At 42.5% G+C, this 15,895-nt stretch overlaps 1 protein-coding gene across 3 annotated transcripts in view; it reads right to left on the bottom strand.

The window, feature by feature from the left end:
• The window catches only part of CEP295 (centrosomal protein 295), a 510,218-nt gene that overhangs the window by 234,204 nt on the left and 260,119 nt on the right, over positions 1 to 15,895 (bottom strand). For all 3 annotated transcript variants that reach the window (XM_085621392.1, XM_085621393.1, XM_085621394.1), the window contains one exon: positions 11,288 to 11,445. In XM_085621392.1, the coding sequence (XP_085477518.1) occupies positions 11,288 to 11,445 (158 nt within the window). The remainder of the gene's footprint in view (positions 1 to 11,287; positions 11,446 to 15,895) is intronic.

Raw genomic sequence — 15,895 nt, 5'->3', positions numbered from 1 at the left:
TTACGGTGGCGTCAGAATTGTCGTTTTGGGTTATGTAGTTAAGAGAATTTAGTTCAGAGACAGAGACGTTGGGAAGGTCTACGTGGCAAAAAGAAGATAATCTTCTTGGGTGGAGACACCAAAGGGATATAGGGATCACTTTAAATCCCAATTCACCTGAGAAAGTGTTGCTCTTGTCCCCTGGTTCATTGTCGAATGATATAAGTTTACAATTTCCTAAAGTTTTCAGTGATGGTTTAGGTCTGCTTAAGAATTTTGAGCACAAAATTATTTTGAAACAGCTTGCCCAACAATTTGTGAGCAAGGTGAGGAAAGTCCCCCACATGATGATGGATCCTTTAGACCAACAGCTCAAGAGGCTGTTGGTTGCAGGTGTCATTGAAGAAATTGAATGTTCGGAATGGTTGGCCCCCATTGTTTTGCCACCCAAAGATCGGGGCAAAGTGATCCGCATGTGTGTGGACTTGCGCGGCCTGAATAAACATATTTGGGTTGACAGGCAGCCTTTGCCAAATATCTGAGACTCTTGCTCTGATCAAAGATGGTATATGTTTTAGTGTTATGGACTGGTCTTCTACCTACCACCAGGTTCTTCTCCATCCAGACTCGAGACATTTGACATCATTTGTGACGCCTTTGGGGGCTTTCAGATTCATTTGCATGCCCTTTGGTGTGGCATCTGCTGCGGCTTGCTTTAAGAGGGTCATGAATAAAGTCCTTGAGGGGTTGTCTAAAGCCCTAATTTTTCAAGATGACATTCTTGTTTATGGGAAGGATCAGGAAGAACACAACAAACAATTGTGGCAGGTTCTACAGCGACTCCAGGATGCCTGTCTTGTTATCAAGAAGAATAAATGTAAATTCCGTGTATCTTCTGTGAATTATTTAGGCCACACAATCTCTGGTGAAGGGATCAGTCCTAAATTACATCTTGCTGAGAGTACTGTAAAAGCGCCTGTACCTGTCAATAAGGATCAAATCCGATCTCTCTTGGGGCGGGCTGAATTTTGTTCCAAGTTAGTTTCAAATTTTGCTTGTGTTTGCTCTCCTCTCTGGTTACTACTGAAGAAGGGAGTTCAATTTTCATGGCCTGATGATTGCTCCTCTGCTTTTAAAAACATTAAGAATGTAATTGGTCGCATACCTACGTTGGGGCACTATGATGCTTGCAAAAAAACTGTACTGTCGGTTTGGGAGCAGTTCTGTCACAGGTTGTTGATGGTGAGACCAGGATTGTTGCTTTTGCCTCTCGCTTACTCAGGGTTGCAGAGGAGCGTTACTATGTGATTGAGCGTGAGGCGTTGGCGATTTTCTGGGCTATTCACCACTTCAAATTTTATCTTTGGGGATTACCGGTGGTTGTCAGGACTGACCATTGTCCTTTATACCAAATGTTTACCTGCAGGATGGTTGGTAATCTTTCTTCCAGAATCAAACGTTGGATGGAGGGTTTGTCTGAGTTTAACTTTGTGGTTGAGTATGTACCTGGACCGAAGAATGCTGTTAAAGACTGCCTATCTAGGTTACCTTTGAATCAATCAGGTGTGGAGGTAGAGAATTCCCATGTGGTGTGGGTGCATGAATCTGCTGTCAATTGCCTCTTGAGGTGACAATGATTTATAATTGGTCAAGGACTTTTCAGTCAAGGGTTGGCCAGCAGACAAGGATGTAAACAAATGTAAATGTAAATGTGGTGTACTTGTATAGCGCACTGCTACTCCAGCTGGAGTGTCCTGGCGCTTTTACTCATACCGCTGAGGAACCCTTCCTGGCCTTTCCCTGTGATATGTCCACTCCTGGGCACCCCCAAGGTGAAGCCAGGCATCCCAGCGCTGTTGGGGTCGTTGTGGAGATTAAGCAAGCTATTGCCCAGAGTTGCAGAGTGGGACCCATGATTAGAATAGGCACCAAGGCGGAATATCAGGTCCGAGGAAATTGAGCCCAAGACCCGCCGAGGCGGGAATTGAACCCTGGTCCAGGGCCAGACCTCTGCATCAGGGTCTGCCGCTCTAACCATTGAGCCACACTTCTCCACAATGTGCCTGAATCCTTGAAATGTTTCCTTAATGTTAAGGAAGAATTGTGTGATTTTGATGAGAAGTTGTTGAGGGGTCATCCAGTCATACCTCCAAGTGATCTTCGGTGCAAGCTTATCAATTTAGCTCATGAGGGACACCGAGGGAGGAACCTGACTAAGGCCAGGGTTCGTGAGTGGTACTGGTGGCTGACCATGGATTGACAGATTGAGGAGATTGTCAAGGACTGTTGGGAATGTACCAATAGCGACAAGAGCAAGAAGACTCGCAGTGCACCTCTCTTGCCTGCGGAGGTTCCTTTCGAGCCTTGGTCCAAGTTGGGTTTGGACACTGCTGGACCCTTTGAGTTGTTTGCTTATGATAAGCGTTTTTGTTGGTGGACTACACTTCCAAGTGGATGGTCACCAAATGTGTGCCTGCTGTCAACACTAGAGCTGTTATTGAGTTTCTTTCCAAAGAATTTTCTAGGGAGGGCATTCCCAAACATCTCATTACTGACAATGGAATTCAGTTTGTGTCGCATGAGATGAGCTCCTTTCTAAAAGTTATCCATTCAAAACAGTTTTCTATTCATCACAAGTTAATGGTCTGGCTGAGAGCATGAATAGGTTGGTCAAATTTTGTGCTCAAAGGGCTTTGCAGACGAGGTCCTCCCTTAAGAAAATGGTCAGAGAAACATGGTGGGCTCACCATAATACCCCCAATTGTTTGACTTTGGTATCCCACATCTCAATTCTGAGAGGCAGGAAGCCTCATCATGACAAATAGAGTCCTGCCTGGTTGAGATTGAATGTGGATGATGCGAGTGTGGATGAACCGGTTGTATTTACACAGAAACGTCACCAAGAAAAATATAAGAGTAGGTTTGACCTAAAAAAAAATTCTTCTCTTCAAAAGCGCTGGTGTGTTGGTGATGAGGTGTTGATCAGGAATCCTGGACTTCTGAAGAAAGGCTGTTCCCGGTTTATGGGACCTTTTGCCATTAAAGAAGTCAGAAAGAATGTTGTGTTGAATTCTTGTGAAGTATGGAGCATGTCCGGATTGGTCAAATGGCATCCCGGTCCCAATACCACTGAGCGTGGAGTTGTGACCATGATTCCATTGGTGTGATGGGGCGATCTGGACTGTTTGATGATTCGGGTTCCGGATGTGGTGATTCTGACTCTGGTGTGCCTGATCTGAGGTGTTCCCGTAAGTTGTGATTCAGACCAACCTGGCATCAAGGCTATGAAATGTCCTAGACACCAGTGTCTGCCACTTTTTTTTTTCTTCGCAGTTTCATTGATAGTTTATTTACCTTTGTAATATTGGAATATTGCTATTGTTCATTTGCATGGGAGAGAAACGTGTTATGGGCTTGTTTATTTCTCTTTTTCCCTTTACATCTATTGGTCTTGCGCTGCTTTCCTTTCTATCCCTGTTGCTGGGTTCCGTCCCTGCTTTCATGTGTCATTACCTGACAACAGAATGTTCTGGCTCTCCAGCTTGACAGTTGGCAGTTGAATGTTAGCTGCTGCTTGAGCTTGTGGTCTTTACATGTACTTCCAAATAAATCTGCTTGGGACTTCCAGATCGTGTCCTGGACTTCTTTACAAATGCCTTTTATGTATGTGTTGGTTTTTAAAACATAAATAAAAGGCATTGTCATTTACTATGCGATTAGCTTAAACTCTCGCCAATGCGAGACCTATTGCATGGCAAATGCTTGTTTTAAAGTTTCATACCAGAAGAAATCTCACAATTCTTTGGTAAGACAGGGCATTTTTCCAAACCCTAAGTTCATCATTGGTACCGAAGACAACCGCTTCCATCACAAACACACCCAAACACAGTGCATAATCACATGGACAGGACCTTTTACATGCAACGGTAACAAAAAGGTCTATGAGTGACGTAAAGCTCAACAGAAGGAAGTGATGGAAAGCCACTGAAGCTTTGTGAGGCAAAACTCAGTCTAGGGGCATCCTTGCCCATATCCTCTTTAACTGTCTAAAAGTACTTTAAAGCTTTGCAGAGCCAAACTGTCACTGCAAGACTGGATTTCTCTCCAGCTCCGAAGGTATAATTAATGCCTAGTTGTAAAACATAACCCATTACATCTCCCAGATCTCAAGAAATATACTGAACTGGATTCTATTTATGAGAATAAAGCACTTCAGGCTAAATTACACTAACACTCAGTATATACAAAAAAATTAAATAAACCATGAACAAGACTATTTTATTAATAAAAGGTGACCTTATGAATTTAGGGCAGATTGAACTGGTTGGTCAGCCTGCTAGTCCTTTATGTGGGCAAGCACATCATTTTTGGCTCTGAACAAAACAGAAAACTTCAAAACATAACATACACTTAAGTAAACGTCTGGGGTGGCCAGAGTGTCTACAGTCAGCAAAATTGTTGCAGTTCTAATTTTAGAATTAGATAAAGTGAGGTTAGTCATATTTTAACACGGGCTGTACTAGAAAACTAACACCCTTTAAGGACATAACATATGTAACTGAAACCTATTCTGCAGGCCTCTCACCACTGGTGAGGTCAGAAACCAGAGGTTCAAAATATAAAAAGAAACTAGGGAACACTTAAAGCTGATGGACCGTCTGACAGGGTCTGCTTCTAGACACCTTGAGAGGTAGGCTGCAATCAGAAAATATTTTTGGGATACAAAAACGTGAGAAACTCTAGGAAAAGAGTTCAAGCTCATGCAGCCTTATTTTTGGATTGAGAGCGTTATTTACATCAATGTAGACATACTACTTGGATGGAAATACAGAATACATGATGCCAGGATACAACTGATATTTACTCTTCACTTCAACATGCAGGCTGCAATCGATGTGGTGCATGTTTGTGGTGAGAGGTCTCTGAGGGTGTCACAATACATGCTGCAGTCCTCAGAGGCCTTTCCAAGGCTACCATGCCCTTGGTACCAGATGTACCCCTTGCAAGGAACTTACAGGTAAGCCAGATTTGTGCCACTTATGGAAACAAATGGTAACAGGTTAGGGAAAGAACAAAGGCCCTGGGAACCTGATTGGCAAGTACCCAGGGCGACCCAGGGCACACACACTCAGTCAAAGTGCATCAGAAATCTGGCAAAAAGTGGAGGGTTACTTGTAGGAAGCTGGCGCTGTATATACTATACCAAAATGAGGTACAGTGTGTACAGAGTCCAGTGGATCCGCAAAGGTAGGCAGAGGTAAAAGTAGATAGCACCTTACTCTCTATTTGTGGTTAGTGTGTGTGAGCAGTAAGGCTTCATCAGAGGGTAGTGTTAAGCATTTGTTGTACACACTCAGGCAGCAAATGATGTCACGCACTCAAAGACTGAACTCAGACCAATTTGTTTGTATCAAAAATATTATTTAGTTATTTTATTTCTTGAACCAAGCCAAGCCTGGTGCAAGGTAACTGAAATAAATGCTTTGCAAAATCTTATGCTGTGTTTTACAAGTGAAAGCATGTTCACATGCGGTTGGTTGAATTACAGGTAAGTCAACAGTTCTGAATTACATTCTAGTAACTTTACAGATTACTATGTACATTACTTTTCAGATTACTTTTGCTAATTATATGCCTAACTATCACACTGAGACATCGCCTAGACAAAAGGTAGGTAATTCACTTTTGGTACAAATGCAGTTTTCAATATTCTATACAAACCAACTCCACATTTACAAAGAAAAGCAGTCAACGCAATCCTATGGGAAGAAATGAAGTCATCGATTTGCAGGTAAGTACTTTGTTGTGGGAGTTGGGTTTCTGGGGTTAGAAGCAGGGTTCCCCCAAGGTCGAGGCTGCACTCTCAAAACACCCTCAGCAACAATAGGCGGGTGCAAAGTGCTGAGGCACAATGTTATCCAATGGGGGGGGGGGGGGGGGAGATAGTGAGCCTCCAGTTGGTGGCTGTTTACAAGCATGCCACAAGGTTGTGGGAGCAAAGCTACTGGTGTTAGCTGGGTGCTGTTTTGGCGTTGGGTGTCTTGTTTTCAATGGGGATTGCTGGTTTTGGTTTTTAGCAGCAGGCTCGGACCAGGAAGTCTTCCAGGAGGAACTAACAGCTGGGCAGGTAAGTTAGAGGGCTCGGGACGTAGGTGCACCTCAAGTTCTCTTCTCCAGGGCGGCCAGAGGCAGGGGTGTCTTTTGAGGTTGGATTTCACCTTACTGGGCAACTCACGGTTGGGGGGTGGGGTGGGTCTCCGTGCAGAGGCTGCAGGCAACATCAGAGAGTCCTGGAGGGGTCAACCCACAGTGGACTCGGACTCTGGAGTTCTGATCGATCTCGCTGGGACTGGTAGGCCACTCGGACAGTAGGCATCGGGTGCAGTGGTGGTTCCAGGCGTTGGGTTTATTTGTCCTCAGCAGTCTTTGAGTCTTTCTTGGCTGTTTCTTTTTAACAGAGCTGCTGTTCACAGGAGATCCGGTCTTTGTTGAAGGCAGTCAGTCCTCCCAGGGGTTCTGGAGGTCGCTGACTGAAGGACAAGGTGACTTTTGGTACAGGATCTCTGGAAATTGCAGACAGGCAGGCAGGGCTGGGGCCAAGTCAGTTCTTTTTGCAGTCTTCTCTGCTGGGCGTCTTCTTTTGTCCTTCTTATTCTTAGGTTGCGGGATCTGCCTTCTTTGTTCAAGGCTGCCCCCTAATATTGTATTCAGGGGGGTATTTTAGGGGTCACGAGATCAGTAGCCAATGGGATACTGACATTTGGGTAACTACACCCTCGGTGTGCTCACTCGACGCGGGGATTGGGCACTATCCCTAATCCGGACTGCAGAGTGCCAGTCATCTGCAAGATGGCAGGCACTGAAGAGTGGGCTTCACCTCGCCTCCCCCAACTGAGGGGTGGGGTTGGCAGAAGTGGGCACACCTTCTGGGCTGTGCTAATTGTTCCCGCCTGTCTTCCCACCGAGAAGGAGGGGAGACAGGAAGGGGGCCTGCTCCTGATAGCAGGAGAGGCTGGGGGTCACATTACAAAGGCGACAAGGCCTTTGAAGCTCCCCTGCCAGGGATGGCTCTTCCTGGCCTGGGGGAGGTGTGACCACCTCCGCCCAGGAAAGGCATTATTGGGTTCAGGGAGCAAAGGCTCCCACCTCAATGGTCCGGAAACATGTCTTGTGGTGGCAGGCTGGTGTCTACCAGTCAGGGAACCCACCAGAGGCTGGTCGTTTTTCAGGGGGCATCTCTAAGATGCCCTCTAAAGGCATTTTTTATTAAATCCCCACTGACATCAGTGTGGGTTAAATGTACTGAGAAGTTTGATGCCAAACTTCCCAGTTTTCAGTAAAGCCATTATGGTGCTGTGGAGTTCGTAATGACAAACTCCCAGCTCCATATACTCTTAATCGCATTACTACACTTACAATGTCTAAAATTTGGTCGAGACACAGTAGGTGTACAGGGTCATGCACGTGTACCCTCACCATTGGTATAGTGCACCCAGCTAGAGGGGTGGCTGACCTATGCCAGGGCAGTGGGTTGTAGGCATGGCACACAGGGATGTGTGCCATGTCGACTCTTCACTTTTCTCTGCACCCAAACATGCAGCCTGCAATGGCAGGGTGTGTGTGTTAAGGTACAGGACCTCTAAGAGTGGCACAATAAGTGTTGCAGCCCTTAGAGGTCTTCCCTGGCCACAGTGCCCTTGGTACATTTTACAAGGGACTGACAGGTGGCCAGAGAGGTGCCAATTGTGGGAACAAGTTACAGTTTTGAGAAAGAACACAGGACCTTGGAACCTGATTGGCAGGGACCCAGGGCACATCAAGTCAAAGTGCATCAGTAGTCAGGAAAACAGAAACCCAGTTTCCTACATTACTGCAACAGAAAACCACTTTACTACACTCATTAATGTCAAAGGATGGAGGAATCTATGCAACTGTTATATGCACCTATGTCAGTTCCAGGCTTTTTCCCGTCTCCAAGTGTGGGCGAGGTCACGTGTGTGCTGGCGACTCCATGTACAGAGATGTACATATTTCCACAATATCCAAAGGCGGTACGAGGAAGGAGCATAGGTCGCTCACGGCGCCAGACGCACCTCTTGGGCCCTTATCAAGGAGGCCATCTCTGTACATGGAGTCGCCAGCACACATGTGACCTCGTCCACACTTGGAGACGGTCCATTCCCACAAGAAGACCATTGTACTTCGGAGTTCCACTCAACCTTTTGGTAGAAAACAAACGCCCTGACGAAGTTCAATCTCTTTGAACGAAACGCGTTGGCTGAGGCTTTTTGCACATATTTGTTTGATTACTGAATAAATAACGTTTTTCAAAAAAGAATAAATCGACCATTTGTTGTTACTGAAACATACCACTTGGGTAGTGCACCACTCCACTTGTTCTCAACGTTTACGTAACTGCCTGGCAGTTTGCATCTCCCAACGGCAGGTGCAGGAGCAGTTTGTGCACACCAATTGTGACTTCATCACGTATTACCAACAACTGGAACGTAACTAAGAGGTGCGGCCACTGGAGTCCACCGTTGACCCTCGCCCTCCACTGTGAAATGATGTTATCGATTATGAAATTTTGCAATACTAAGACATTTTGGAACAGAAGAATAAAGCACTATTTGTTTAAAAACGTGGATAGCATCGACTGGATATATTTTATGAACAGAATTACATTGCGGCATTAATTGTGATTAGAATTAACTTGGATTACCGAGTGCACGTTTCTATGGTATTACTTTGAATGTCTGTCTCAGATAGACAGAGTAGCGGGCTATAGCAGCTGATTGGTAAATGTTTGCACAACTTTTGGACTGTTATTATTGCCTTAGTATTTGAAGGCTAGGTATGGCTATTGAGTGCCGGTTATGAAAACATTAGCTGCTATTGTAAATTATTTGGTGTTCAATACGATCAAGATGCTGCTTCTGCACATAGATTTATCCTATTTTAATGCAGAGGATAATGACGCAGGAATAACTCTCTTTTGGACTTCCTTGTTCTTTGACGTACTAGCAATGTAGCAACTGACCACTAACACAATGACTCAAAGTCTTGTCATTATAGAACCTCAGAGCCCTGCGAGAGTCTACCAGGGGATCTCCAACCTACACTAAAATAAGAGCCAATATTATGATCAATGACAATTATTCTGAGCTACTAATATTATTAGAGCTATATTAGCAGCCACATCAGGCTTGATTAAATTAGTGGCCACCATGTGCAAGATTACCAGCAATGATCATCTCAGAGCATCATTCATAGCTGCAAGGAGTACCGTAAAAACATACTTTGTTAATATGAAATGTCTACATGGGTTATACATAAAATCTATATCTGCAATGCCCCTACCACCAGTTTAATAATATTAGTAATAAGTCTCCCCAAAACTGTTTGATTTTTATCATACAAATATCGGCTTTAAATATATTTTGGAACTTCCATGATTTTTCTCCAAAGATCAGCATATAAATTCACGTTTTCGTCAAGAATAAATGCTTTTCAATTTTGGTATACATTCCATGCACAAATGATCTCACATAAACTGACTTCATGTTGTACAGAGATAGCTTAATTTCCCTTCCCAGGTTCGTTCTCTGAGAAGTTGCTGTTTTAGAACTTAGGCATAGCGTGTTACCACAAACCTGAATGCTCCAGCTCAAACCAAGATTTCTTATTTTATATTCATATGCTACCACTTCCTGATCAAGTAATCATGTCCACTTTTTTAGCAGCTAATTATAATTATCATTTCTGTTATGGAAGCTTGAAGGGTATGCACTGGCTTCTGAATGACAGTTATGTTTGGTTAATAAATGATGACAAAGTGACGTGTGTGTATTGCTTGTTATGAGGTAAATTTATCTGCGACAAGATGAAAATATATTCATATGTAAAACCATACAATGTTAAAAGGTTTTACTTATTTTTTTAACTCCATATTCAGTTAGGAATTCCTAGCTAGTTAAAAAGAGGCCGCTATGTTTTTTTTAGAGAGGGTCTGAAAAGGCTTTCATTTAATATACTTACTTTAGAAGGCAGAGAAATTACTTTGCATTATATATAGAATCCCAGCTTTTTCAGGAAATTCACAGTGGGCTCCACAGCCATCTAAGCAACCTTAATTCCCTCAGTGCAGATATGGGCTGCTTCAAGGGACATGCATTTGGAAAAGATATTCAAAGTAGACTATACACGGTAAGGGGAGCCCTAAGTCGGTAAGCCAGAAATCCTACTGCTAAGTTGAAAAACATTTTCTCTGAAAGTGCAAGAACATTTGTTGGCATACTGTGGCTATATTAATAAAATAGACTACAGCATGTGTAAAGGTCATTCATTTAGAATGTACCCTACAAAGTCACCTGGCATCACCTTCGATGCTTAACACAATTTCTATTTTCCTTGTAGTTTGTACTTCTACTCAGAGTGCTTTTTTCTGTAACAGAAAATTGACATGATGTACTGTACCTGTGCACAACGACAGAACTGATACAATTATGCAACTCTTGCAATCTCTGCAGATTTAAGGCATTTTCTAATAGGGCTGAAGGTTGTGCTTTGGAATCTGACCTAGGACCCAAGGTTTGCTATGCTAACATAATACCAGATATGTAGACAATGAACGATAGAGTGTTTGTAGTTATTGGAAAGCAGCGTTTGTTATGCTATACAGAATCATGAGGAGCTGGCTTGATGTCTAGGGAGATATCTGCAGCAAACAAACCCGTCCATCATCAGCCTGCTAGATGCAAGTTTCAGCCCATTACACACATGAAATACACATCACCATTGAGAACCTATGTTCCTCTTTAGGCATGCTAAAATACTCTATAATTTGTTTACCAGCAATGACAATACTGCCTTTAAAAGGAAGAGTAGAAGATTTTTTTGTCTGCCCTACAAGTGCATAACTTGAACAAATGGGTTGAAGCAGGTTATTGGTTTCTTACTCAAATCAGCAGTTCTCATTAACAAAGAAGTGTAAACCAATACAATATATAAAAATAGTATGTAAAAAAGTAATTGCTCCACTAGTCATAATTGCAGTATGTTCTAAAGAAGATGAACATTTTTGTAACCAATGTCTACAGTTTGTAAAGAAGTTTCAAACTATCATCATTAATCTTCAAGTATGAAGTGAGATGGCTCCCATAAAGCAGGTAACTCTTGAGGTTTTCTGAGCTCAATCCATACAACTGCATCTGTTCTGGGATCCTCCTAACCCACCCCGCAAAAAGAATTTACAAGTTATGAATTATGAGAAAGGGTCAATAAAGAAATAATGTAACATTTGGTATACCTTGCTAACTTTGAGTTCATCAAAATGTGGGGTTCTTTCAGACTGCGGAATAGACAAACTGGTGGAATCGTAGTCATGCTTAGCTTCCAAAAAATGGAAAGACTGAAGATTTGAACTCTCGTTGCTTGGATGAGATAAGTTGAGGTCAACAACAGGAGCTAAAGTAGAAGTCCAAACAAATAACTATTTTTTAAAATGAGTATTGTAGTGTGCAGTAAAAGAGCAATATCAATACACAAAGATTCTAGGGCGAGACTTTGAACAGAAGAGCACATTATTTACCTGTAATAATAGATAGTGGGGTTTAAATTTATATAGCTGGATCTCTGCAGGAAAAAGAAACATGAACAAAATACATTATACTCTTATCAGAAATGGAGGGAATCTGACTGGCGGTTATGGGGACAAAAGGTCACAGTTATGATGAGAACAGTAACTGACCTCCCAATACTTTATTCAATATAATATGTTTTTTAATTGTACTAGGTGTGGCAGAACTGCTCGTATTAGAGCAAACTGGTAAATTTTGGGATGGCTGCTGTTTGTGATGAAAATGAGAGGAGGGATCATTGTTGATCCACACCACATATTTTATTGGCCTTAGAGTTCGGCTTGCTTCCAGTTCCAGAAGTCTCACACACACAGAAAACAATATTTATCCACTGGTGATAGAAAACGAAACGGCTACATACCAGTAGGTGTAGTTTTGCAGCTTGAAGAGTTTCCTGGATTCACATGCTGTGCATTATTCCGTCATGTAGAGGTTGGGTCCGGAATGGTCTCTTTTTTCTTTCCTCATGAGCATCGTGAGCCATTTGGTGGTATGTCTGTTCCATGTATGACATTAGATGGCGTTGCAGATGTTCTTGTGTGTAATCGCAATCTTAGGATTCTTTTTTCTGGTTGTGGTTTTCTTTCCTCTTATTGTTCTGAACTTTGTTTTCCCACCCGATTGCATTGTTCCCCACTTTTTGGGGAGGTGAGTGAGTCTCATATAAACCCAGCCTTTTCTGGATTCACATGATGCGCATTAGATTACGTAGCGGTATCCCTTCTTTTCGGTTGGTTGGGCTTAAAAGAGTAATAACAGATGTTGACGTTCTTTTTGTCCCACCTGTTCCCCCTTGTTCATTTAAGTGACTAAACAGTATTTTTTTGCAAACGTGTATGGCAAAGCCCATGTTGCTCCTGGACAGATTGCGTCTATGGGTACATTTGCTAGGAAAGCTAAAGTTGCGCCCTAATTTCATGTTGAGCGTGCGGTTGGGCATGAGGGTATTGTCTTCCCTGCACCTAAGTTGCAAGTCTGTATTGTTTCCACAATCCATCATGAGATAGTTCTTTGTTACTGGAGAACTCTTGCTTGCCTTTGTGAAGGAGACAAGCAATTGGTTTCTCTTGCAAAACGTTTGTTTCTTGAAGATAGTATATGAAAGCTCGCCTTATGTCTAGGGTGCGTAGTGCTCTTTCCATTTTTAATAGTGGTTCTTTGAAGAATACCAATAATTGTATGCTTTGATTGACATGAAATCTGGGTAACAACTGTGGGTTGGTCCTGAAAACTACCTTTTGTGTATTTGCAGGTAAGGTTCCTGTATTGTTAAAGCTTGTAGTTCACTCACTCTCTGCAGGGAGGTGATTGCAATTAGGACTGCTGTTTTTAGTAAGTGTACATAGACTTAAACGGTTTGCTATCAATTGCGTTAGCACTGTTTAGGTTCCACATTGGTGCTGGGACTACTCTTGGGGGTGCAATTCACTTTGATCCCTCTATGAACCTGTTCACCACTGGTGAGGTGAAGAAGTTGTTTCATGAAGTGCCCCTGGTGTAGGCTACTGCTAGATGTACCTTCAGTGATAAATAGGTTAGTCCGCTATCCAAGAGGTGAGTGAGATATGTTAGTACAGTTTCCGGTTTTGTTCTTACTTTCATTATTTAGTTTTTTGTGCACAAGTGGATATATCTGCTTCACTTTGCTGCGTAACATTGTCTTGTGGTAGGCTTCCATGGCTCTTTCAGAATTTCCGTGGTTCCAGGTAGTGACTGTAGATGGCAAAACTATGTATTCAGGCGCCAGGCCGCTAGATTGGGTGCTGCTGACTTCGGGTGGTACACTTTTCCTTTCTACATTGTGAGGAGGTCCCGTTTTATTTTGACCATGTGTCCCCTGGATATCTCTAGTAGGTTCAAGAACCAGGTTTGTCTGGCCCATTTTAAGTCTATGAGGATTGTTCCTCGTTGTCTGGCTTTCTCCAGCACCTTGGGTATTAGGGGAATTGTTGGAAAGGCATAATCAATTTTCCTTGACAATTTCAGTGGTTGGGCATTTGTAGGAAAGTGCCCCTTTTGGAAATGTCATCCCCACTTTTTGCATTGTAACTGATGCACTTTTGACAGACAGGGCACTTGGTTCCTTCTAACCAGGTCCCCAGTGCCAGATTGCTTTCCCTATATTGTACAATTGTTCACCAACTGGCCATGCCTTGAGCACCCCCTATAAGACCCTAGTAAATATTACCCCTGGTACCAAGGGCATGGAGTACTAAAGAGGGCCTCTCAGGACAGCAACATGTATTGTGCCACCCTAAGACGCCTCAGCACCAACATGCAAGCTGAGATTGCAGGCTGCACACCATGGTGCAGAGAAAAGTGAAGACACAACATAACATCTCTCCTGTGTGCAATATCAGCAGACACTGCATGCAGTATAGGTAGGCTTTCCTGTTTTCAGTTTCTATTTTTGGTAAATTCTGGTGGAGTTTTTTCAGTGACTTCAATCCCTTAAAAAAACAGTGGCTATCTGTGGTTACACATTATTGCGCCATTAAAAACAACAGAAACAGTTTTTTTTCCGGTGTTTATGGAACTTTTTGCTTTTATTATTGCTTGCTTTCTGCACTGATAGTGCATGGTATATAGACAGTGTATGTACAGTGTAAACTAGTTCCAAATGCATTTTTACAAATCAAACTTATCGTAGTACACCATACAATACTTCTTCAGTGAGTCTTTGGTCATGCACGGTCGTTCTTTCCTTCTCATGTAAACTTTTATCTGTGGAAAGGCCCTCTCAACATTGGCACTTGAGACGGGCAACGTCAAAATAGCCAGTACACCATTTGCTAACTTTGGCCACTGGCATAGCTTTCTATGCCAATACTGGTGCACCTGAAGATTGTGATTCTCTGCGACAGGTTCTGCAACATATGCGTTGAACTGGGCGCATATGCCCTCAGAGTTTTTGAAGCGGTCAAAAATGAGGCAGCACTTTTGAAACTCCGAAGAAAATGTCCCTTTATGGAAGGAATCATTAACTTGTGCAGAGTACCACAATGAGGCTTCATTGACTTCAAATGCCATGGTTGGTGAAGGGCTATTTCTCATACATTGTAAAATAAAAGTTCCTGAATTGCTCCGCAACATTTCTTTGCTTACCAAGTGGCAAGTACCCTAACATGGAACATGTTGCAGTGCCAAAGTCACTAAAAGTGTCACCCAGCGTACTCTCAAAGAGATTTTTCACATCTACAAGAATTATGCTGAACACTTGGCAGGCAAGGGTGTTTTAAGACGCTAGTTTTTTTATTATGTCCATCCACTACAGCAGTCATGCTTTCCTGTAAAAATCTAAGAATGCAGCAGAGTGTACTTTTTTTCAAATCACCATCAATATGTGACCATCACTCAGCAAACGTTCTGTAAACGGTTGCCACATACATAATATAGCATTCATGGCCTCTAGGACTGAAAACCACCAGCTAAGTGACACAGTTGGGATGGCTCTTTCTTTGGTGCCACACAAAGCACAAAATGAGAAATATTTGTGATTTAGTTCCCACGCAAAACAAAACATTGCACCAGAATGGACTAAAAAGTCAATAGCATTCTTCATTAACTCTGAAGATTGTAAAGATGCTTTCAGATTGCCATCTACAAAGTGGCAAGGATCTGTTACAGGGAAGCACTTCAGCTTAGGTATCAATTTTGGCAGGTCATCACACAACGTTTTCATATACGTAGCTGAATCACTATAAATACAATCAATACCACTCCAATCTTTCTTGAACTTGGTGAGAACTTTTTGCAGCAGCATTCCAAGTGACACTGCATTCCATGTTTTCCAAAAGTCTGGTGTCATGTTTTCAGCAGTATCCCAGATGCTTTGTGACTGTACTCTTCACATATACCTGTCACTATACCTTGACTTGAATGTTTAAAGCCTGGGCTGTTTTGCAATTCACCTACTATCAATACTGACTCACTAGAAAAGGTGGCCGATGTATCAAGGGTTTTTACTCATTCTCTGAGTAAAAGTGATGGTACATATTGGGAAAGATTCTTATGAAACCTACATTTTTCCTATCAGTGAAAGACTCAAACGTAGTCAAAAAATCAAATATGATTTAGATCTTTCTTGATTCTCTACAGTTTATAAATTAAATAAACACCAAAAACATGCTTCTAACGCCTGTATCTTTTGACCAAAGACCACAAAACGGAAAAAAGGATGAAGATATTTTAGTGACATCCCAAAACAACAAAACTCAAGCAGAATAATGTTAGCCCAGTCTTTCTTACTGCTACCTTATATAACAAGGTTACATTGT

The sequence above is a fragment of the Triturus cristatus genome, chromosome 8 (genome assembly GCF_964204655.1).
Source record: "Triturus cristatus chromosome 8, aTriCri1.1, whole genome shotgun sequence".
Taxonomy (NCBI): domain Eukaryota; kingdom Metazoa; phylum Chordata; class Amphibia; order Caudata; family Salamandridae; genus Triturus; species Triturus cristatus.
The sequence above is the reverse complement of the archived record's forward strand: the minus strand, read 5'-3'. Positions and strand labels throughout refer to the sequence as shown.